The sequence below is a fragment of the Zootoca vivipara genome, chromosome 14, assembly GCF_965207765.1.
Source record: "Zootoca vivipara chromosome 14, rZooViv2.hap1.1, whole genome shotgun sequence".
NCBI classification, from domain to species: Eukaryota; Metazoa; Chordata; class Lepidosauria; order Squamata; family Lacertidae; genus Zootoca; species Zootoca vivipara.
The window spans coordinates 28690716-28715530 of record NC_142597.1 but is presented as its reverse complement, the minus strand read 5'-3'; the positions used below and the strand labels follow the sequence as shown (position 1 = coordinate 28715530).

At 44.3% G+C, this 24815-nt stretch overlaps 1 protein-coding gene and 1 long non-coding RNA gene across 7 annotated transcripts in view; one reads left to right on the top strand and one right to left on the bottom strand.

The window, feature by feature from the left end:
• ARHGAP32 (Rho GTPase activating protein 32) overlaps positions 1-12672 on the bottom strand; it is a 211550-nt gene extending 198878 nt beyond the window's left edge. For all 6 annotated transcript variants that reach the window (XM_088657541.1, XM_088657542.1, XM_035139366.3 and 3 more), the window contains exon 1: positions 11665-12672. In XM_088657541.1, the coding sequence (XP_088513667.1) occupies positions 11665-11888 (224 nt within the window). In that variant the 5' untranslated portion in view covers positions 11889-12672. The remainder of the gene's footprint in view (positions 1-11664) is intronic.
• Positions 11277-22127, top strand: LOC118096937 (uncharacterized). Its single transcript, XR_004693991.3, has 3 exons — positions 11277-11499; positions 20897-21176; positions 21563-22127. It is a non-coding gene; the product is annotated as an uncharacterized LOC118096937 (long non-coding RNA).
• Positions 22128-24815: the final 2688 nt, after the last annotated feature.

The following is a 24815-nucleotide window of genomic DNA, read 5'->3' as shown; positions in this document are numbered from 1 at the left end:
TGACACGGCTCAGAATGTGCTCATACATAATTCTGTGCATAACTGCTTGCCTGGGAAAGTTGTATATCTCCAAGTTTGTGTTCCCTAGCTCTAAAGTGAGGTTTTATGATTAAGAATATTGACACAGCTTCCCACCCATTGAAAACCGTTAACAGACACAAGAATTATCTGCCATAGACTCAACAGCTGGCCTTGAGTTTATCTCTCAACCTCCATGTTCCTTGCCAGTAAAATAGGAGTATTAGTTGGTTGCTTTTGAGCAGGTCTTTCTACACTATTGCTGCTCATGAGAGGGGGGAGAGAGAGAGTTTGGAGATAGAATCCATAGTAACTCTGATCTGAACTGGTCACTCTAGTGCAGGCATCCCCAAACTGCGGCCCTCCAGATGTTTTGGCCTACAACTCCTATGATCCCTAGTTAACAGGACCAGTGGTCAGGGATTATGGGGATTGTAGTCCAAAACATCTGGAGGGCCGAAGTTTGGGGGTGCCTGCTCTAGTGTATAGAATAGGTAACTGGCTCCATCCTCTGTGCCACCATTTTGTGTCTTGCTTTGGTTGATATATCTGTGCTCCAGTAAAAACACAAAGGAGATCATTCATTTCTGAGGTCTGTTCACCCCCGATATCACTTGACATAGCAACTCTTGCTTAGAACATTTCACCTAATTATGAACACTCTTGAAAAACAATGCACAATTGTTTTATGAAAGGCAACAATGATCAAATTCAATCCTAACTGCTACTTAAACAGTCATCAGCTAATCCAAATCAGACCATAAATACTACCGAAATGCACAGTGCAAAAGCTAAGACACTTGCATAAACAGTGATTCACACTGGGCTTTGTGTGTTTTGTTTGAGAAAATACAAGAATGAACAAATAACTCATTACTTATTTCCCTGCTGTTTTTCAACATGTGTCAATACTAAAGGGCTTCATCTTAGAAAAAATAGCAACATTCCTGCAGAAGGTCAAATATGGAATGATGGGCAAAAAATAATCTTCTTAAAATGCCCCTTACTCTTTCAAAACAAAAGTACTTCCACAACCTGGGCTCCATTACAGAGGCCTTTTCCCAGTCAATCAGATCTCCTTCGGCAACAGAGCACAATGTAAGGTTTTAGATGAGCAAAGTGAGTAGGGGGCAGGAGTCTATCACACAGTCCTGGTCCCTAACTTGCTTCCAGTGTTAAAAACTCTCGTGTGTGTGTGTGTGTGTGTGTGTGTGTGTGTGTGTGTGTGCTAGGCACCAAGTGGCTCCTTAAACCAAGGTTATAGTTGCCAAAAGGGAATGTCTAGTTGCCATTTTGGGGCAAGAGGGCTCTAAAGTTTTATTTTTTTCACATGACCAAATATGTCAAGAAAAACATTTCTCAATCTAAGCACAGCTCCTCAAAGGACTTCAGAAATCTGAAGAAACTTTTTTATTGAAAACACCCTGTGCTTTGGGGTGTGAGAATGTTGTTTATTAAAGGGCCATTCATTTTGTCCTTATGCATTAACAGTTTTTAATAAGGACATTGAAACAGGAATATGCAAAGAGATGGAAAGGATGGTCTCTTGTCTCCTGGCAGTTATTCCGATTCTTCAAACAATACATTCTTCAGATGCACAGCCACTAAGGTTCAAAGGTCACTGGAGTCTTTGTATCCAGTTGTATGGTAGTTAACAAACAAACTTTTGTTCTTCTTTTTCTCAATGGAATAAGTTGCAGCCACAATAATTGAGTTCTGCATTCAAGGCTTGCATATGCATAATTTAGCAACAGGACTCTGGATCCCATTTATACTTAACAGAGTTACCGATTATAAATGAATCTCTTATATTTTACATGCACATGAATGAGAAAAAGAACCCAGTGTGGCTTCTCTCTTGCGTCAAAGAAGTTCCTTCAGATTATTTGTTCTTTATTTTTAATGCACTATATTCTTCTACCCTTTAAATTAGAACTGACAACTCTACAGGATAATTTAACTACTGTCTGCAATAATCAAGAAAATGATTAATTCTTTTGGATGAATCCATCCCCATTATGTAATATAAACATTAAGCAAAGAATTTCAGAGAGAACAGCAGCCAAGTATGCAACAAGCAACTGCATACCTGATTTCAGATATTGTTGGTAATATATGTAAAGTACAAAATATATTTTCTATAAGTGAATATAAGTGTCTCAGAGATATATTGGTTGCCTCACAATGGAACAAATTAAGAGAAATCACACATTTTACAAAATAAAATGGGGTGGGGCATAAATGCAACTGCTTCAAAACCATGGTATATTCCAGGCATAGGCAAACTCAGCCCTCCGGATGTTTTGGGACTACAATCCCCGTCATCCCTGATCACTGGTCCTGTTAGCTAGGGATTATGGGAGTTGTAGTCCCAAAACATCTGGAGGGCGAAGTTTGCCTATTCTCTGTAGTGATGGTATCCAGAAGTCTAAAGCTCAAAATCAGCTGAGGTGGCCAAGGTAGGCTAAGTTCAACAGAAAGGACTCTCTCAGGTGTGCTTGAAGGAAGAGGAAGTAAATGGAAGGATCACTGATCTTGATCTGCAAGGACAAAGATGTGGAAGAAGCTGCATGTACTCTTATATTGTTTCCACCCTTCTCCAAAATAGGAACTGTGTGCAACCTAACTGTTGAGGGGTCAGGCTTATAGCTCAAGGACTTGATACCTATCTACCTTAAAATACATACGCTAGGTCTTCCAGGCAATATTAATTTTATCCTAGAGTACAAAAAGAACATACTAAAATGCTCTCAGAACTTACATGTTATTTGAGAAATCCTGAAGAACCGGTGAGGACCCACAGAATTGGGAAAGGCCAAACTTCCCACTCTTCAAAAAAGTGAAACGGGGAATCTGGGAAACACCATAATTCAACAAAATAGCAATGTGCATTGGGGGTGGGAAGAACCTTAATTTACAATACAAAATTGCCAATAATATGCGGAGGCTGGTTATTAAAATTTATTAAGTGGTTTCTGTGTGCACTGAGCTTCACACACCCTAAGGGAGATCAAAATAATCTCCCTTTTCACAGACGTAGAGCTGAAGCTGATGATTATTTACCATCCATAGCATTCATGGAAGTTTTACAATGTGAACCAAAGGCTTCCTGGTTCACAGGTGTGGGAGGAGTCTGTCTGCCTTTAATTCTTACTGGCCCAACTTAGTAAAGGTAAAGGTAAAGGGACCCCTGACCATTAGGTCCAGTCGTGACCGACTCTGGGGTTGCGCGCTCATCTCTCATTATTGGCCGAGGGAGCCGGTGTACAGCTTCCAGGTCATGTGGCCAGCATGACAAAGCCACTTCTGGCAAACCAGAGCAGCACATGGAAACGCCGTTTACCTTCCCGCTGTAGCGGTTCCTATTTATCTACTTGCATTTTGACATGCTTTCGAACTGCTAGGTTGGCAGGAGCTGGGACCAAGCAACGGGAGCTCACCCCATCACAGGGATTCGAACCGCCGACCTTCTGATCAGCAAGCCCTAGGCTCAGTGGTTTAACCACAGCGCCACCTGGGTCCCTCCCGTTACATGTATCATATAAAGTTGCAGGTTTCTTCCCTACCCTGCATTCATTCTTCAGTCCAATCTCTAGTTCACAAGTAACAATTAATTACACTCTTGCAAGGAAACTGGCATTGTGGCAATTTTAAAATTCCAGAATGTTTTCTTAGTTCTCCAAAACCTACTGCAACTAAAGCAGAACACTTTTTAAAACAAGCAGGGAAACTTTAAGTGTATTTTCTTTGAAGTAAAGTCCACTAAGCTCAAAAGATACTTATTTTCTAGTAAGCATGGTTAAAATTGCAACTTATGACTTCTATATCCTAATCACACATACTGGACTGTAAATCCCACTAACCACCATAGCAATACTAAATTTTTTCACATTTATATCCTGCACACTCTCCTTAAGAGCTCCATTAGTGCCATAAGATAGGATCAAGCTGTACCTGTGGTATCCTTTTCCCAACAAATCCCATGCAAATACAGCAGGGCATAGGGCAGAAAGGTTCAAACGATTATTTTTGAGGAAAACATACTGTTTCTTCTTTAAGAAGAAAGCCTTGCAAATTTTAAATGAGGATTGCACACAAGGATAAGCCAAGACTCTCTGAAAGTTAAACTAAACCCAGCAGAAGTCCGCCTTTTAGCCACATAGAAGGAAGAAAGGAGAAACCAGTGCCTCACTCAGATTCTTGGGATCCTTCTCGTATAACACTAAACTATAGTAAACAGGGCACAGTAACCTGTTTGCCCAGTTTCTCATACTGAAAAAAAATACAGTGGGCCCGCCACTTACATGCAATTTATTTACACTATTGCAACCTGTGAGAGTTCCAATGCCATTGCACAACCATCCCAGAGGAGGTGGAGGACAAGGCCTGCTCCAGACAGTTAGGAATTGTTGAGGGTGGTTCTTGTGGTTTCTGTTTTTGCATGATTTTACCTTTGTGTGTGGACCCCCAGAGCCCTTGCGTAGGTGGTGGGCCCACTGTACAGTATTTTAAAAAATCCAATACTTTCAATACTGCTTTCTTGAGATCGTAAGTGATCACCATAAATACTTTTAAAACTCAACATGCCACGTTATATTTCTGAATTTTAGCAAAAACTCTGCAAACAAGTCACTTCTGCTGCTTAATAATGTCTCAACAACAAATCTGAGAAAAACAAGCCAACTTCAAATCTTAGTTTGTTTCAATAAACCATAGCTAGGACTAATCAAAGTTTGCTTGGGTTTGGATACAACGCTAAACTGTGGTTAATCAAAGTGAAAAGCTTTTCAGTTACCGGTAGCTCTGTTGGGTTAGGGTATGGTGCTGATAACACCAAGGTTGCAGGTTCTATCACATACAGGCCACCTGCATATTCCTGCGATGGCTGGTTGAACCAAATGACCCTCAGGGTCCCTTCCAACTCTCCAATTCTATGATTCTTTTATCACAGGTGCTACAATTCTAGAGATGCAACAGTGTATCTCACTACGATCATCCACTGAGTTATCCCAGTTTTGTTATGTCATCCAACTAATTGCAATCTGCACTGAGTTCAGTTCTCTTATGTATCTGATTCCATTAACTAATCTGCAACAAAGTTCCACCTTATATAGAAATAAAAACAGCAACTACTGTACTAGCTCCTGCTTATGCAAAATCCTGGACACTTACTTATAAATGAACATGAATGGCATTGGACTTAAGCTCGACTTTGCTCAAATAGGACTTCCAAACAAGTGTACAAAGTAGTGCAACTTTAGCCATCACATCTTGCTCAGTATCCTTGCAAGTGTACAGGAAAAAAAATTGGTCCCTATACAAATAATTTGGTGTGGTAAGTCTCAAGAGCCACTCAGTTTTCTAGATACTAGAATGTATAAAGGTTCTAGTTAATCAAAATGTTTTACTATAGCTTATGTCTGCATATTTAAGGAAATCAATTACTTTCCAAGAAAATTACTTAAATCAGTCCTTTCTTAATCATTTGAGGCTGCACTCCTACACACATTTTCCTGGGGCTTACAACTGAGTAGTCATCCCTAGGATTGTGCTGTAAACCATTCTGATTTAAAATGAATACAGTGGTACCTCGGGTTACAAGCGCTTCAGGTTACAAACGCTTCAGGTTACAAACTCCGCTAACCCAGAAATAGTACCTCAGGTTAAGAACTTTGCTTCAGGATGAGAACAGAAATCGTGCTCCAGCGGCGCGGCGGCAGCAGGAAGCCCCATTAGCTAAAGTGGTGCTTCAGGTTAAGAACAGTTTCAGGTTAAGAACGGACCTCCGGAACGAATTAAGTTTTTAACCAGAGGTACCACTGTATTGGATTCTAACCACACAGCCTCTCTCTTTGCTTGGGATTATTGGTAAAGGGACCCCTGACCATTAGGTCCAGTGGTGACCTTCTCTGGGGTTGCAGCACTCATCTCGCGTTATTGGCCAAGGGAGCCAGCGTACAGCTTCCAGGTCATGTGGCCAGCAACGGGAGCTCACCCCGTCGCAGGGATTCGAACCGCCAACCTTCTGATCAGCAAGCCTTAGGCTCTTTGGTTTAACCCACAGCGCCACCTGCGTCCCTTGGTATTGTTGGTACCACATCATAAATCAAACCTTTCCTCTGGGGAAGGTTTGGCCCATGGGTCCCATTTATGGACCTTCTTTCTACTGATCTATGGTTGCTCATCATTTTTTATCTGAATTGCAATCCATAATTCCCTGTATGGCTTCTGCTTCTTTCCTGGTAGAGAGAGTCCTGCTGGTCTTTCCTACTGTTCTGCTGCTGGGATACATATGGGTGTCAAGAGGGTTTAAACTACTGATAGCTTTTAAAAAGCTTTCAAATAAAAAGCAAATGTGATCTTGATCAGGATCTCCAAACAAAAGTCATGACTTATTTGTTCTCAAGGGTGCTATTTACTGCAACCACAACCCTTGGGGCAAACAGCTGAGGAGACATGACCTCTGGGGCCCTTGCCCTCTTCACAGTAACTGCAGACCTCAAGGTTACTGTGGCAGCAACAGGGGGCAGAGTAGGCACAACTCAGCAACACATCACTCCCATGTTGCCAATACCAAAATGGCATAATCTGTAAACTGTTATTAGATGTATTATTTTGTTAACCTGTAGGCCTCCAATTAAGAAGCAATTTCTGGTAATTGTTATGAGGATTTGTGTTTATTTCAATTACTGGGACAATGAACATTTCAAGACTGGCATAATTGGAAAAGAGTTGCTGTTACTCTTACATAACATGAAATGCAGAATTACCTCTACAATGTTAGTAACTGAATGAACTTTTCCTTGATTTTTGGTGTTTAAAGCCAGTATCTGAATTGTGAAATTTAATGGGCATGCAAACTACTCTTGATGGCCACAAAGTGCTGCAGGGCCCCAACCCAGATCTCAACACATTCTAGATCAGGGACACTCTGGCTACTTTCTCTTCAAAGGTTTATCCCTCAGGGGAAGCTCAGAGCAGTTGCTTTTACAGGCATCAATTACAGTGGTGCCTCACTAGACGAATTTAATTCGTTCCACGGGTCTTTTCTTATAACAAAAAATTTGTCTAGCAAATCCCATAGGAATGCATTGAATTTTTTTTTATTTTATTTTTTTTTGCCCATAGGAACGCATTAATTGAATTTCAATGCATTCCTATAGGAAACCGCGATTCGCTAGGCGAATTTTTCATAAAACGAATTCGTCTAGCGAGGCAACCTCCGCTCAAAAAATCCTTTCGTTAAGCGGAAATTTCGTTAAGCAGGGCATTTGTTAAGCGAGGCACCACTGTACAGCCATCCTACCCATTGGGCCACAAGAGCCTGCTTTGACTATGGGCTCTGCCTCTCCATGATTTTGTGTGTGGGAAGAGGTGTGGACTAAATAAGATGCTGTCATTGTAGATTCATTCTATAACCACAGTTTGAAGGTGCCTTCTGTACATGGCTAATGTAGGAGTGTCATCCATATAAAAGTTCACAACTGGTGCATGGCAGAAGAGTTGGCAGAGGTGTTGGAAAGGTTACATTGTCCTTTGTTGCTACAGCTATTCTTTCAACGTTGCTGCTGAGAGTGCACAGGATTATAGCAATGTTATGCATCATTAGCTCTCTCTAGGGGTTTTCAGTATAAAGGAATGATAAAATCACTCTGACTATCAATTTATTAAGTAAGTAGATTTAAAGGACAGCTTGTGTTGGCTTTGAATGTCAGTTACTAAAACAACAGGTTTCCATACAACACATAGAACATGTGCATCTACAATTATTCACAAGCTCACAAAAGCATGAAAATTTCAGAAGAAATCACAAAAGATATTTCCATTTCCATTTCAAAATAAAGGCTGAGTATAAGTATTCTTTTCTTAAGAGCAAAGGTAACATCATAGCTTTACATAAGAAGAACAGTGAATGATCAGGCAAAAGGCCCATCTAATCCAGCATCCTTTTCTCATCATGGTCTCAAGACCAGAGTGTAGCACCACTCTACCCATTTGTGATCCCCAGCAACTGGTGTATATAGAGGCATACAACTTCTGATCCTTTTAAAAACTACAACAGTAGCCTTGATCCAGCAACTATTTAATTAAGTACACACACTAGCTGGAAGGGAGGGGAAGCCGGATAGTAAAGCAGAAAACTATTTTTTTCCAACCCCCATAGCGAACCAGCAGACTGGAAAAAATTATTACCTTGTGGTGCAAGGGTCTGAACCTGAAGAGCAGCCTACAAATAAGCAGTTGTTGGCCTAGCCAGTTTCACTCCTCAGCAAAACTTTAAAAAAAAAAATGTTCAACACTCTGCAGATTAGCAGTACACCATTCAAACAGGCCCCTGGCTGTTCACCAGCCAACTCTATTTACTCTATTTTTGCATATTTATTATTGTAAGTATGGTAGCTTAAGGATGGATGCTTTTGACAGAGTGAACTAAGTTATTAACATAATGTTAATACAATTTACTAACTAAACTACACAGGAAAGATACCCCAGCAAGATGCCTAAATAAATGCATTCACGGTTTCTCATAATACACAACTCTTGTCAGCACCAGAGTGACTCAAGAAAAGTACAGCTACACAATCCAAGAAGAAATACAGTGGTATCTCTGGTTACGAACTTAATTTGTTCCGGAGGCCCATTCTTGACCTGAAGCCGTTCTTAACCTGAGGTACCACTTTAGCTAATGGGGCCTCCCGGTGCCGCCACGCCGCCAGCTCACAATTTCTGTTCTCATCCTGAAGTAAAGTTATTCACCCAAGGTACTACCAGTACTTCTGGGTTAGCGGAGTCTGTAACCTGAAGTGTTTGTAACCCGAGGTACTAACAAGGAATTCAAAATCTGTTTGAAAAGTATTATTCAGACCACCTGGAAAAGAAAATATCACTCAAACTACCAACTATACAGAAGGTAATAATTAATGTAATTCTAGTGCTGCATTAACATTTTTTTAAAGGTGCCAGGTGCTGGACTCCCAAATGTCTTTCTTCAAAAATAAATGTTTCAAAAAAAAAAAATTATATATTTTCCTCTCATGTGGGCAGAATTGGCAATACACTACTTTCTTTTTTTAAAAAAAAAATAGCTGAGGAGCCACAGAAACTTAATCTTTTCTCCCCCAAACAGGTAAAAAGAGGAAGCAATGTCCACATTTGTTTGAAACAAAGAAAAACTTGGCATAACCTAGAATAAATAAAGGTGTGTAGATTAAACACTATGAGAAACAAAACAAAAAGAAAGCCTGTCTAGAAAGCAATGGAACTGTTCGCTGATTCAGAAACAAAACATGTCGATTTCTACTGAAGATTATACTGGGAATCTGAGATTTCTTTATTTTCACCTTCAAAAGAACAAAGACTATGGAGAGATTCCTAAAGTTAACTGGTTAAGGGCATTTCATTCTAAACACATACTGAGAACACAAGGAGAAGCAAATACAGGGAAGGGCACGGGCATGTGTTTTTGCAGTCTCTATCCACTGCGGCACCCACCATCAAACACACAATTTGGGAAGTACTGTACTTGCTCCCTGTCATGATACAAGCCAAGATCACAATGTGCATGTTTTATGGCTTCCCCTGCACACTCTAGAAACAACTTCTCTTTCTCTCCCAATCACTGAACCCTGCCTTGTGGGGCCTAGAACAACTTCCTTAACTGCAATTTTTAAAAGGTTTCACAGTAGCTCCCATATCAGGCTACTGGCTAGAGGTCCTTTTAATTTAAAGCAATGTCTCCTAGTTTGGAGCCTGACAGCTCTCAAAAGGCTCTTGCAAAACCTAAAGCACCCCATAGCAGTAACATCACTCTCCACAACTCATAAAGAGGTCAAGATTTCATCCACACTCACACCTCCAGATTTCAAGGAAATCTCTCCACAGGTTCTGAGAACACAGTCCAGCACGAATCCACTACAACCCACGAATCCACTACAATCCTCAACCCACTGGCTACGGTATATGAACAGCTTTAGAAAAAAACGAGTCTTTTGGCAACTTAAAAGACTAACAAATATAGCATGGTATAAGCTTTTGTGGACATAACCTTGCATCACATATAAATATACCACACATTCAATGTGGGGTGTGTGGATTTCCTCTGGAAACACTTCTACAAAGGATGTCTAAGCACAATCCTAGACATGTCTACTCATTGGGGCTTACCTCCAGGTAACTTGGTACAGGATTGCAATCCTAATTTCACATGCACCTGGGAGTAGGTCTACGTGGGAGTAGATCTGTATAGGATTATGCCAGGCATCCCCAAACTGCGGCCCTCCAGATGTTTTGACCTACAACTCCCATGATCCCTAGCTAACAGAACCAGTGGTCGGGGAAGATGGGAATCGTAGTCCAAAATATTTGGAGGGCCGAAGTTTGGGGATGCCTGGATTATGCTGTCAATGTACCTTAACAGATTCCCTTAGTATAAGAAGCAACTCTGGCCTTCAGGGAAACCCATGGAAGCATCCCAGGTTTCCCCTAACCCAAGACACCCCAATGAAACTGACCCAAGGCAATGGGTCAGGGACAGGAAAGAAAAGAGAGAAATGGATGCTTTTAGGCATGTGAGAGTGAGGGAGGTTAGGCAGTGGTTAGCAGACTGAACTCCTGGAATACACAGCCAAAATCCCAATTGCATTTACTAAGTACATCTGAAAGGCACTTGCTGAATGGAACACAATGGGATTGGACACCTATGTGGAAGTAAGCCAGACTGAACACTTTAGAACTTCCGAATAAAAATGTCTGCTAAGCATCTGGATCTCCATGTGGAGTTCCATGCGACAGATTATCAACTGGACGCCAGGAACCCCAACTAAGGAGCATTCAGAGAGCAGTCGCTCCCACACCCCCAGGCACAGATCCCAACAGGCTGGCCATCCCAACCCCCAAAGGACTTCTCCCTCTACAGAGATTCTTCAAACAAGATGCACAGACGGACCTCCACGGAGCCGCCCGTTAAGCCAGAGGGCATCCTGCACCGAGCTGGAGCTGCCATGCAGGTGCACAACATCCCAGCTCCACCGCCAAGCCAGAGCACGTTTGCTTGGGAGCAAACCCCACTTGCGCTCAAGAAGGAGCTTGCACCCAAGGCACCCTGTGCACGCACACACACACAGGGCTGCAAGACCCGGCAGTCCCACCCTGGGACCCCAGGAACCGGTCTCCCTTTTCCCCACCCGTGGGAAACACACGTAACGAAACTAGCCTAGCCCAACCCTGCAATCGCCCCCGCGGTGCAGCAGCACCCCTCTGCCCCACAGCGCGGCGCCCTTCCCGAACACGAGGCCCCACAGGGCCAGATCTGTAGAATCCACCTCCTTGTTCAATGGAGGGGGGTGTTTAAAGATGTTCGATTCTTCCAAGGAATGGCAGGGGCGCCTCCCTCCCTCTGTCAGGCGAGCGTGCCCCGGAGCGCAGCGCTGCACGCCGGCTCCGGAGCAAAGCTCCTCCAGCGCGGCTGTCTCTCTCTCTCAGGTAAGCGCCCCCTGGATCGCAGCCCTGCTGCAACAACGGCTGTGCACGCTGCCTGGGGAGGGAGCCCCGCTGGCGTGCCTGGCGGGTAGCTGCTCTCAGGTGAGCGTGGCCCGGATGGCGGGCCCCCAACCCCCCTCTCCACCCCTGGTGTGTAGGAGCACTTACCTCCTGCTCGCGGGGAGAGCGAGGGGCGGCGGCGCCTCCCAGCCCCTTCCCGCCCACAGCAGCGGCGGCGGCGGCGGCGCTGCCCTTCGCGGCGGCTCCTCTTCCTCCTGCCCGCTCGGCCGCCTCTCGCTGGAGGACCCGGCGGTGGTGGTCTTCCTCCGCCGCCGCCGCCTGCTCCTCCTCTTCAGTGGCGCGTCGTGGGGGCGTCCGCCTGGAGGGGGCATCCCGCGCCGGCCTCGCCTCGCCTCATCGTCCTCCGGGAGACCCCCGACTCCCTACCAGAGGCCGGGGGGGAGAGAAAGGTAGGGGGCCCCGCACACAACAAAAGCCTGAGGCGGGGGGAGGGGAGATGAAGGGAGGGGCGGATTATTTTCAAAAAATTAACCGTTTGAGAAGAGGGGAGGGATGAAGCGCCGCCTCTTTATTTCTGAGGAGAAACGGAATGAAAGCTGAGGTCGGTGGGGGGATGGATGCACCGCTTGCCCTCCGCTCTTTCTCTGCCCTTCTCCTCAGCGCCCCTCCCTCTCTCCCTTCCCGCCGCTCTGTCGGCGCTTCAGCACAAAAAGCGGGGAGCCCGACTGAGAGAGAGAGGCCCCGCGCCACGACCACACCGGCTCCCGCACTGGGGAAGGGTCGGCGGCGGCGGCTGCTCGCGAGGGAGAATGAGAGGAGGAGGAGGCGAGGAGCCGCAGCCAGGCAAGCGCAAGGCCCATGCGCGCCGACCAAACCACGCCCCCTTCTCTCGCTCTCTCGGAAGGTGGGGGAGAAAAGGGGCGACGGGAGTTCGGCGCGGGGCGGGGGAGGGGAAAGGAGCTCCTCCTGCTGCGTGGAGCGCCCTGGGGGGAGTAAGGGGGCGCGTTCAGTGTGCCATGTTGGGAGGGGGAGGGATCAGGGACTGGGTGCGATCCTGTACCTGGAGGGGGCGTGGGCAGAAGGCGGGATCTCTGGGCTGGATGCGCTCCGATCCCAGCTTGCAAAAGGGGTGGCTGGCCTCGTCTGGCGCTGTTGGTTTTTCTTGCAGCAGTTATAAAAGAAGAAGAAAAAGCAGTGAAATAATATAGAATCGTAGAGTTGGAAGGGACCCTGAGGGTCATCCAGCCCACCCCCACCCCAATGTAGCATTCGAACCCACGACCCTAAGTCTCATGCTCTACCGACTGAGTTACTTATGTCTTGCTGTCTTAAGTCTTCCTTCTTTGGGAGAAGTCATATGCTTTAAATGTCCGTTTTAATTGTATGGTGTGGATCTTGATTTGGATGTACAACAGTTGCAACACATAAATTCCCCATTCCCTTAAATTAGGCAGCTGAGATGAAGAAAACCTGGGCTAACCCGCAGTGGGCTTTAGTGACAAAGGATTGTGAGCTCCAATCAGATATGGTACTGAAAACCCATCCCAGACTCAGAGTGTGTTCAAGGGTACCCAGTTCTCTCATTGTGTTTGTCTTTTACAACACGGCTCAAGTTGGCAAATCTTGGGGTTCTGGTAGGTTCTACATTGCAAACCCAAAGTGTACCTACCCCAGCTATACCTTCTTAACCTGGAAATAAGCCCTGCTGGACTTGATGATGAGGCTTATTTTTGAAGAAGTGTGCATGGGGTTATGCTGTATTTTATGCTATTATAACAACTACAGTAGATAGAAAACATGAGCCCCTCTGCTCACAATCTGAAAATCAACAACACAAAAAGCAACAAAGAGATATTGTGGTACCTTAAAAGACTTAACACAAAACTAGTTCACGAAAGCTTATGGCATAATAAAAGTTGTTAAGTCTTTTTGATGCCACAACATAGACTCTGCTGTTTTTGTTGCAACAGACTAACACAAGGACCACTCTGGTTACTTGCTTTTATCAGGGGGGGGGGGCTTCATAGTGTGATACAGTACCTTATTTGACCCACAAAAGCTGTGTACACATTATTGGCTTAAATGGCATCTACGACTAGACTGTTGGGGTTTTTTTTTCTGCATTTGGACTGAAGCTGGTTTGGGTGGAAACACATTGGAAAGCAACATTTCGTAAGGAAGTCCAGAACAGACATGGATTGTGACTAAAGTTTGTACACATGATTACAGTAGTTGTGATTCCTGCATTGCAAGGGGATTGGCCAGGTGACCTTTATGGTCCCGTACAACTCTATAGTTCTATGATTCACCGCCTCCCAAACCAGAGGAGCACACTGGAAGTAGAGTATAGGGGAATGTGTACAAACCCAACGTCACCTGTAAATTTTCGAAACATGACACAAAAAGGAGAGGAGAGCTAGAGGGAATGGGTGGGGCTTTACACAAGGTGGGAGAGAATGAAAGAAAGGAAAAATTGACAGTGTCATCCTGTATGTGCTAACATGAAAGCAGGTCCCACTCTGTGTCTAAATGGGGCTTACTCCCATAACAATTTGTCTGTGGGAATAAGTCCCATTGAGTTCAGCTCGATTTGCTTCTGAGTAGGCATGCTTAGGGTTACCCTATATTGCTGAAATCCTATGTGCACTTACTACAGAGTCCGTTCTGGAGGACTAAATGGGACTTCTGGCCTACGGTATAGCACTTCAGATTGCAGATGGGAGCTTGCAGGACTGAATGCTTTTACACACACACACACACACACACACACACACACACACAGTACATAGAAAACTAGCAGGTCAGGGCTGAAACCCACCTACATAACATGCCAGTTTTCTATGTACATGGAAGTGGTTTTGTGTAAGATGTGTTGGAGGTCCAAGGGTCAGTGGAAGCATCTTGCCTAATTATTTTAAAGAGTGGTCCCAGCCTAATAAGCTGTTGCTGTGCTGGGGTCTCAGTATTTAACTCTTTACTTAGGTTAACAGGAAACAGAAATGGTTTTTTTTAAAAAAAAATACTTTCACATTATTTTTATTCTTTTGCAATCAAAAGAATGTACACACACAAACACCTTACTGCAGCCACCTCCATAAAGCCTCTGATATTTTGCCATGTGGCCACATCCCCACAATACACTTAAAGCACATGAAGCACACAAAATCCTGGAAACCTTGTGACATGGAATGATGGCCTGTGATCAGCCACCATTCAGTATAACTTGGAAGGGGGTCTCCTATCATATTTGAAGGTCTACCTTCTCAATGAGCAACACTTTCACCCCAGCACAGAAGAATAATCTGGAGAGGTATAGTCAGGTGGGAAGGAGTCATCGGGCAACCATAGCACATTTATAGCTTGGAAGTGTATGTGGCTTGGCTGAGTCAACGGTGAGTTTCATGCATGGGTGTGTGAGCTGGGCTGTTCCAGTTACTGCAGCCTAAAGCTATTTCTTCACATTGCCTTGCATCATACTGATTCCAGTCCTAATATGTAGGATTCAGAAGTTAGCTGGGGCGGGGCAGGGTGTTCAGGATAGTTATTCCTAATTTTTTTTATTTCTTTAAATATATATATTTTTTAAAACCCAAAATTTGAATATGGTGGTGGGGAGATAAAAACAAAATACATAAAATGTAACATTAATGGGGGGGGGAATACATTAAATCCACCCGTAAAACTCGCATGACCAAGCCCAACCATGCTACATGAAAAATATTAGTGAGGTAAATCTTCAGAAGGCACTTTAAAAAGCAATTTTTGTGCCATCATAACCTCCAGGGAGGGGGAATACAGTATTTGGGACATTGAAAGGTCACTGTGTTTCTGTATAAAAGGAACTCTTCCCCTACAAACTTTGTTGTTGTTGTTGTTGTTGTTGTTGTTGTTGTTGTTGTTGTTATACATCTGTCTCGTGAGACAATGGAATGCGCTTACAGAGGTGAAGTCAAACCACTGCATTAACAGCACCGAAGTGACCTCCCTGGGGCATAAGCCTGGTCAGTATGGAGGTTCTGGACTGCCCAGACGACAATATTGCCTCGCTGAGACAGTCCAAAGGAAAGCAGATAAATACATTTGGCACTAGATTGGCTTCAGGAGTTGCCAGAAGGAGGCATACAAGGCACCATTCCACAGTCTTAGAGACTCCACTCCAGATTTGTGTAGGGTTCACTCCTTAGCCTTTTCTTCTCCTGAAGACATCCTGCAAGGCAGCAGAAGTTTAGGATCAGAGTTTTCCTTCTCCTAGATGGCCTATTTTCCCAGGTTGAAGAGCCCCATCTGCCCATCACTTCCCTCCCCAGCACATGTAGGAACTGCCTTCTTGACCATTGGACCCATTATTGGTCTCATCTGCTCAATCCACTGGAGATTGTCTTTGCATGCAGGGAAAGTCCCTAACTCACCAAGGGTTTGAGACCCATTGGCTACCATCACCTGGTTTTGCCGGCCAGTTGAAGCTGTTCCCAGGTTCTGGCTGCTGTTGCACGCTGACAGCTTCTAGGAGCCACAGATGAGACCTGAGTGCAGGCTGGGAACCAAAGGTGGACAAGACAGAGCATGACACCTCATACACCACACATCCTACAAACACTGCCATTGTAAATATGATCATTCAGCTTGAGAAAGGATACCTTGATCTTGCCAGGAGCTGCCTACATGCTCTTTCCACCCGAGTCACCCCTTAACTGTAAAAAAAGCATAAATTAAGATAGGGGATTGCTATCCCATCATAACCCATTTTGTAAACCCTATTGCAAGCATTCTTAAGAAGGCCTGATATGGTAGTAGGATATTATATGTGACTATACGGGAAGTTAAGCTGCCATGTAAAGGATAGCAAATTTCAGTGAGAAATAAAACTGGACTGTGGCTCAGCATAATATTTTCCAAGAACAGGGGAATTCTTAGCATTTGAAGACCTTGTAATGCATCCTTTTGAAATTTCTTTCCTTTTCCCATTAAAGATTTTTAGTGCTGTTCCCCTGCTGAATTACCGAGAGCAGCCTCTGTTCCCAGAATGGCTCTAAATCAACTTGAACTCGACTTAGGTCCTTGCCATTGCGTCACTGTGTGAGATCAGCCTCGGATCAATAAGTTGCTGCCTGTGCCTTTCATGAATTATGGAATCATTGATTATAGATAATTCAGTAGTTTTGGTCGCAATTGCAATTAAACATTAATATGTCACAAATCCCTCTTGCACTTGATCGTGCAATCATAACACTTTTAATTGTAAAAGAAAGTTATGCTCTTCTCTCAGATGTTGGGAGAATGCCACTACAGAAACTAACAATGTCTTAAAGATGCTGTACTCAGCAGCTGCTCCTAAGAAACTGACTACCAAAGCACCACCAATCTTTGTGGTGAACAACAGGAAGGAATCAACATTGGTTTGGGATGTTATATTTCACTGACCCAACTGTGACTGTAGCAGTGTTCGAAACTCCCATTGTTCTAGGCACATTTTGCTATAGGGAAGTTCATCAGTGTGAGCAGTTTCTGAGCTCTGGGCACAGTACTGCACCTAAGGTTTCAGATTAAAACTGTAGAGTGCAAGAAAAGGAGGACCTCCCCACTTCCAGCTACTCTCTGAAGACTGGAGAAGAGACCCGCTGAAGAATACAGTGGTACCTTGGTTTAAGTACACAATTGGTTCCGGAAGTCTGTACTTAACCTGAAGCGTACTTAACCTGAAGTGAACTTTCCCATTGAAAGTAATGGAAAGTGGATTAATCCGTTCCAGATGGGTCCGCGGAGAACTTAAAGTGAAAGTACTCAAACTGAAGTGTACTTAAACCGAGGTATGACTGTATTAGGGGGCGTAGGCAGGGGAAGGACTAGACCAGGCATCCCCAAACTTCGGCCCTCCAGATGTTTTGGACTACAATTCCCATCATCCCTGACCACTGGTCCTGTTAGCTAGGGATCATGGGAGTTGTAGGCCAAAACATCTGGAGGGCCGCAGTTTGGGGATGCCTGGACTAGACCCTGTGAAAAATGAACATAATATTTTAGATGCAGTTCATTCATTTTCAGCTTTGTATTCTTGTTATTTAAAAAGTGCACCTAAATATTCTGTTGTTGTGCCAATAACCTATGGTAGGTTTAAGGTGCCATTTAGCTCCCAGCTTTCATATCTCAGTTTCTAACACTGGAGTGTAGGGTAGGTACATTTTCATACTGTACAGAATCCTGGAGACACGAATAAGGCAGAGAGCTGAACATATCCAAAATGCAGAAAAAGCAACCTATGGGGTTTTGGAAATCCTAAACAAACACCTAGGATGAAGTCCAGCTTACGTCAGTAGGACTTACCTCCAAGTAAACTGGCTTAGGATCCAGGTACAGTGGTACCTCGGGTTAAGAACTTAATTCATTCTGGGGGTCCGTTCTTAACCTGAAACTGTTCTTAACCTGAGGTACCACTTTAACTAATGGGGCTTGCCGCGCCACCGCCACCACACAATTTCTTTTCTCATCCTGAAGCAAAGTTCTTAACCCGAGGTACTATTTCTGGGTTAGCGGAGTCTGTAAGCTGAAGCGTCTGTAACCCGAGGTACCACTGTACCTGATTGTTCCTTGCCCTGAGTAGTAGAGCTGTGTGCAGAATGCCTGCCACATTCTGTTTTATGTTCACCCCAACATAGCCCACCCCCACTGCTACTCTTCTGCAGCAGACTCTGCAAATAGGTCAGCCATATTTCTGGGGAAGATATACACAAGGGAGGCTTGTAATAGATGAGTGCTAATCTATTTTTTGCTGTTCTAACAAAGAGAAATGCTGAATCCAATTCCAGAAAGACTGTGTGACCAAGAAAACATTAGAAAAATTAGGAAGGGGTGCGTATGAAACATTTCAAAAGGAGTAGTTCCCTTAAAGCTAACGCATTAGGAATTATGCATGCAAACATTCATCCTGCACTGTTTCAGGATCCTGCTTTTTGCTCTCTAGGTAAGGCCAATGCGCTTTCTGATTACACGCTCCACAAGGCCAGTTCTTGAATTCCCAGGCTGGGCCCCTATTTGGCAGCACCAGCCACAGCACTAGGAGGCAGCTGACGGTGGTGTGAGACAATGAAGTCAAAGGCTGATATCCATGACCTTTGCAACTTGACTTTTCTTGACCTGGAACGTCTTGGCAGAGTTTTAAAAAGGCAGCCGAACAAAACAAAACTGTAGCCTAGGTTTTTTTTTTTCTTTCACATTCTGTCCTGCCTACAGGTTGCTTCTTGTCTTTTCCTATTCTGCAATCAAGAGGCCGGTAGAATCCAAGTCTTACTCCAGGCTGGAAATTAGATATAAGCTGCAATTTGAAGAATGCAGTTCCTTCACATAATGTGATCAGGAAGTAGAGGCCACAAAGTCAGTCTTTCTCTTTCCTCCTCTTCCTTTTTTCTACTATTTCCCATAGTCTCAGGTCACTTTCCCATGTGCAGTTTTGCTGTTTGCATATGCACAAAATATGAAGAGTTCAGATGGCAATAGCAGTCAAAGCACACAGCAAGACCGCAGAGTTGATCATTCTAAATCCACGAACTATGAGAGCCTACATATGAGAAAAGTGAGGTGGTTCTGTATCACAGAATTGGGCAGCTTCTTCTGCAACACAGGAACACCATGCTGGAGAGAGAGAGAGAGAGCGCCACGGCTATTTTGCATCTGTTATTTATGCATGATTGTCATTTGAATTAGAAGTTCAAGAAGCTGCCACAGGGCAGGAAAACAATCTCCATCTATTAAATATTAAAATAGCTGGCACTTAAAGCAGGTTTTGAATAACCCAATTCATTTCGGGGACTAACTTAATCAGTAGAGTAAAGGTAAAGGTACCCCTGACCCTTAGGTCCAGTCGCGGACTCTGAGGTTGCGCGCTCATCTCTATAGGCCAAGGGAGTCAGCGTTTGTCCGCAGACAGCTTGTCTGCAGACAGCTTCCGAGTCATGTGGCCAGCATGACTAAGCCGCTTCTGGCGAACCAGAGCAGCGCACGGAAATGCCGTTTAACTTCCCTCCAGAACGGTACCTATTTATCTACTTGCACTTTGATGTGCTTTCGAACTTCTAGGTGGGCAGGAGCTGGGACTTTAATGTCTAGACCAGGCATCCCCAAACTGCGGCCCTCCAGATGTTTTGGCCTACAATTCCCATGATCCCTAGCTAACAGGACCAGTGGTCGGGGAAGATGGGAATTGTAGTCCAAAACATCTGGAGGGCCGAAGTTTGGGGATGCCTGGTCTAGACCAGTCATGGGGAGTCCTTTTTCAGCCCAAGGGGCCACTTTCGCCTTCTGGGGGCCAAATGCCAGTGGCGGGCAGAGCCAGAGGGAAAAGTTGGGTGGAGCAACAGGTGTGACACCTGCTTTGCACAGCAGGCTACATTGCAGTCTTGTGAAGTCCACACACATGCACACACCACTCCCTCCAGCCTCCATCCATGCAAGAAAACAGGAAGATAATCCTGTTCCGGCCAGGCAAAAGCACACAAAGAGGGTTCAGAGTAGGGCCAGTGAGGAGTCTAGACTGAGAAGTGGATGTTGCCAAGTGCAAATCTTGAGGACTGGATACGGAGACCTAGAGGGTTCCCCTTCTCCAGCCTTGGGGAGAAGGCTCTTAAAAAAGAATTAAAAGGAAATGTTCTTGGAGATACATGGTGAAGGGAAAGTGGGGGGGGGAGAGGACACCAAGGGTTTAGCTATCCCTAGGATGTGTCAGATTAATAACATTTTTAGAAAAGACAATTAGGTTTGTTGACAAAGGAAATGCAATACATAGAACAAGGGGGGTGGGGTGGGAGGGAGTCCATTGCTTGGAGCCCAGAACACTCAACTTGGGAAATGACTTCAAATTCTTAAGTCAGTGAATTTTGTTTTGTTTTTTGCCATGACTAGGCTCTTGCCCTTTGCAATCCGGAAGGAAAGGTCATTCAGCTTTGCTCACCGCAACTCTGCATTGTTGGGGGATGTCAAAGGGCATTTGCACAAGGGGCAGTAAAGAGGAACCTGTCAGTACCATTAGTCCAATATATCAGCACAGGCAAAGCAACATCACTCGCAGAAATCACCAGGAGTGATTTGTTATCGGGCCGGCTCCATCAATAGAGATTTCTTCCCATGCACATAGCAAGGATCTCCAAAGTGACTTGTTGAAGCATTTTGGGCTTTCTTGGAAGCAGTGAGAGTTGTCTAAACAGCTCCCTTGTTTTGACTTTGCACATGGGAGCAGCTTGCTAGAGCACTCTCATGGCCAAAATATGCTAAGTATCCCAGAGAGGACGAAATATGGGACCTTTGTCAAGTGTATTCACTGATGATATTTTGGCTTGTCCCCCCTTTTCCCTATGCTCTGTCCTCTAAACTGTTTTTCATGTGTCCACAGATGGGAGAAAGAAGATTGGCAAAGGGCAGCAGGGGGAACTATCCCAATGGAGCAGTCCTGAAGCTGCTTTTGCAGAGGGAGCTGATAATAAGGGCGGAGTGCTTCATGGCCAATTGGTGAAGACTTACTATCAGGAATACATATTATTGCAGAGACTGCATTAACTCTGATCACTCCAGAGGAGCCTCTTACTAGCTGAAAAAAACAAACGTACCTTCAACCTCCTGCAGATGTTTTACAGAGCCAAGTTTTTAAAAACCCACTTGTGTTTCCTTACCAGGTAAGTATTTGCTTTTGTGTAAAGTCCCATATCTCAGTGATCCTGGAGTCACTCTTGTTTGAGATACCTCTTTGTTTCAGAGGGTGGGGACAAAAGCAGAAGGTGTTAGCTCCACCTTTCATTGGCTCTAGCTTCTCTAGCCATTTGCTCTGGCTCCCCCTAATGTTGACCTCCCAGCCTTCCACCCTACCAGTCCTAAGGAGCACCAGCCACCATTGCAGCCCCCAGTCTCCCTACTGACCATCCCTAGTACTAGATTGACCAGATTAAAGGGGGACAGGGCATGTTTCGTATTTTGTTAATAGAAGATGGCATTGTGAGCAGGGACAATTCATCAGGAAGGGATTCAAAAAGCTTCTGTTGATGAATTCCTGTTGTCTCCACAGCTGTTAAAGTGCAAGCGCCCTAATCTCCTTGAAAGAAAAAGATCAGTTCACTTTAACTGCAACTCCAGCAAAGAAAGGAAAAAACACACCAAAAAAAGTATACGTGAAATGAAGCATGGCCTTAGTTTGGCTCGTAACCAGCACTCACCTTGGGAGTAATAGGGATTTGCAAGTAGGGAGGGGACCAAAGGTTTGCAGTGGATCAGTTCCCACTGTTATTTGATCCCACCCTAAAACCTGATCGCCGTGAAGCTCCCTATTCACTCTTATATAATTCAGTGAAATTGATCTCCACTACAGGAGAAAAGGACAAGGTTCACTTTCACAATGATTGTTATGTGTCTTTATTATTCACAAACAGGCCGAGAGAAACACAAGGGGTGTGTCTGTGTTCGAAGGAGGAAGAGGGTCAGCAATGCAGCTGGGTGTAACTTAAGAGGTGCTTAAGTCGAACATTTTGCTTCCTGGTCTGAGCCCTTCCCAGAAACTGTGAACCAAATAATTGCATTTATTCCATCCTCAGTTTACACCTGTATAACAACAAAAGAGTGTTTGCTACACTGAAGACATATCAGTGCTTTTTTCCTGGGGGGCGGTGCGGGCGGTGCATACCCCTAAACATTTTGTGAATCTTTGTACTTTTGTACAAAGTACATTTACTGCATTTATTTCCCCCGATTTGAACTATAAAATGGTGATTTTCCTGAGTCAAAATGAGAGTACCCCTAAACATTTTCTTAGAAAAAAGCACTGCATACAATATAGAGGAGGCATCCTTCAAAGGTACGCAGCATTAACACGTGAGACACCTTAGCAGAAAATGCCACCACAACCAAGAGTTAGCCATAAAGAAAAGAAAAGAGAAAAGAAGAAAACCATAATTATTGTTTGCAGTAATTAACAAGAACTTCATACTGCATTCATGACCCCTATTTGTCAGAACATTTAAAAATTAACTTGTCTGAAGTTAGTTTGCTGTTGTCCAATACGCTGCCATCTTTTGCTCTTGCACTTTTTATGCCAGCCTTGTTATTCAACCTGCTATTACAGTATGTTTAGCCTCAGGATGTTCTTTGGTGCAGAAGCAGGTGTGGACTCATTACTCCTCCTGCCATGCTTTTGAGAAGCCATTATCCTGTAAATAGAATTGCAGAGATGAAGCAGTTGCGGAGCAGGGTCCCTTCTATCACCTCCACTGAAAGCCCACCTCCCCTTCTCCATCAGGCTCCTGCTGGCCCTGAACTGTTTCCATTTCAGTTGGTAATTACAACTCAAAGAAATGGTACCTGAGTTTTCTGTTTTCCACTTTCTTCCTCATCCGTTTTCCCTCTTATGACATGTCTTTAGGTCAAGCATCCCCAAACTGTGGCCCTCCAGATGTTTTTGGCCTACAACTCCCATGATCCCTAGCTAGCAGGACCAGTGGTCAGGGATGATGGGAATTGTAGTCCAAAACATCTGGAGGGCCGAAGTTTGGGGATGCCTGCTTTAATGGGCAGCTAACCTATCTCAGGCCTATGGCTAATCCTCTAGTCTAGGCCCTCAGGTCAAAGTGGATGCAGCCAAACTATGAATGTGGGTGTGGCTGAAGTGGGATTGTCTTGCAAATGGAGAAAATGATGCAAGAGCCTTTACTTTTAGGCATCCTAGAAAAGTAGCAATATTTAAAAACTTTTCAGGCCTTTAAATACCTAACGTGGCATGCAGATGTGCAAAACTGAAAGTTTGCTGCTTATCCAAACAGAAATTAAATAAGTTAATGCAATTATATTGTAAGGATGAAAAAACTAACAAAAAATATTCCCATATGTTTGGTCACTTCTCTGCTCCTGCTACTGGAATTAAGGTTAAAAAAACAGCATCTTGATTTCAATTGGGCCAAGGCTTCATCAATATAATCTTTACTCTCGGCTATCCTCTGTCTAGATATATTAATGCACTTGGGAAGTGTACTGTTCACAGTAAAGATAAGTCTGTAGATAGAAATCAAGCTCAAAGCTTTTATACTGCAGATCTTAATACCATAGCTGCCAAGTTATCCCTTTTTTACAGGGATTTTCCCTTATGCTGAATAGGCTTCCTCACGAGAAAAGGGAAAACTTGGCAGCTATGCTTAATACCAATTGCAGGTTGAAGGTGAGAGAGAAAAAGGAGGTTTAACCATAGCAGGAAATGCTCTGGAGAAAACCAATAGCAGGTGTTGTAAGTAAGAACTGAAAAGGTTTGGCAGAGATTTGTGCATTTACCCAGGACTGAGGAAGTCATGTGCCGACTGGCAGAAAAGTACATTGACAAGACAGCAATGCAATGGAAGGAAAAGAACAATATTGAGAGTACCTTATAGGCCAAGGCCGAGCCTGGGGAAGAGTTAGGAGCAGGATGGGAGCTTGAGGTCCTGAGCTTTGTGAGTCACTGTGATACAAAGATTGCTGTAAAGCCAAGCCGGTCAGTAATGCACAAGAGACATGCCCTTCAGCATTTTTTAGGAAGAAAAGTTCAAGGTGCTTCTGCTCTGTAGAGAAGTTGGCATTCCTCAATACGAGGCCGAAGATGTGTCACAGTGCAAAGCACTAGCATTTAGAAGAGAAAGGCAGGCAATTACTGGGAAGATTAAGAAAAAACCCAATCGGATTCTTTTGGCAAGACTGCTGAATCACTACAACTTTATGGGCCAATTCAGGCAAATAGTCTCTGCATTGACTTTCACTGGCACAGCCTGTTGACAATAAGACAAAGCAAATTAGCCTGAAGATGTTTAACTCCCAGTGAACACCAGCTTGTCTGATGAGCTTCGACTATAGAGTCCATCACCACATTTACAACCCATGTTTCCAAGGTTCTCCTCCTCCTTGTTTTGTCCACACAACAGCTTTGTGAGGCAGGCAAGGCTAAGAAACAGTGACTGGCCCAAGGTCTCTCAGTGATTTGAAGCCTGGCCTCCAGATCCTAGCCCAGCACTCTAACCATTACACCCCATGGACTCATCATAAACTGGACGGTTTCCGATCAGCAGATCCCACTAGACTGTCATTGCATAGCTTCTGCAAACTCCACATATGTTGAGGGCAAGCTGCTAATCTGGGTGCAAATTCCCACTCAGCCATGAAGCTATCTGGGTTGTTCTTGGGCTTGTCAAGGAGAGGGTGTAGTTCAATGGCCATGCAGCTGGACCAGCCATGCCCCTACCTGTCCCACACATTCTGGACAAGGTTTTGTGGAAAATAGCCTCGGGGACCAAATTGCCAGGATTATT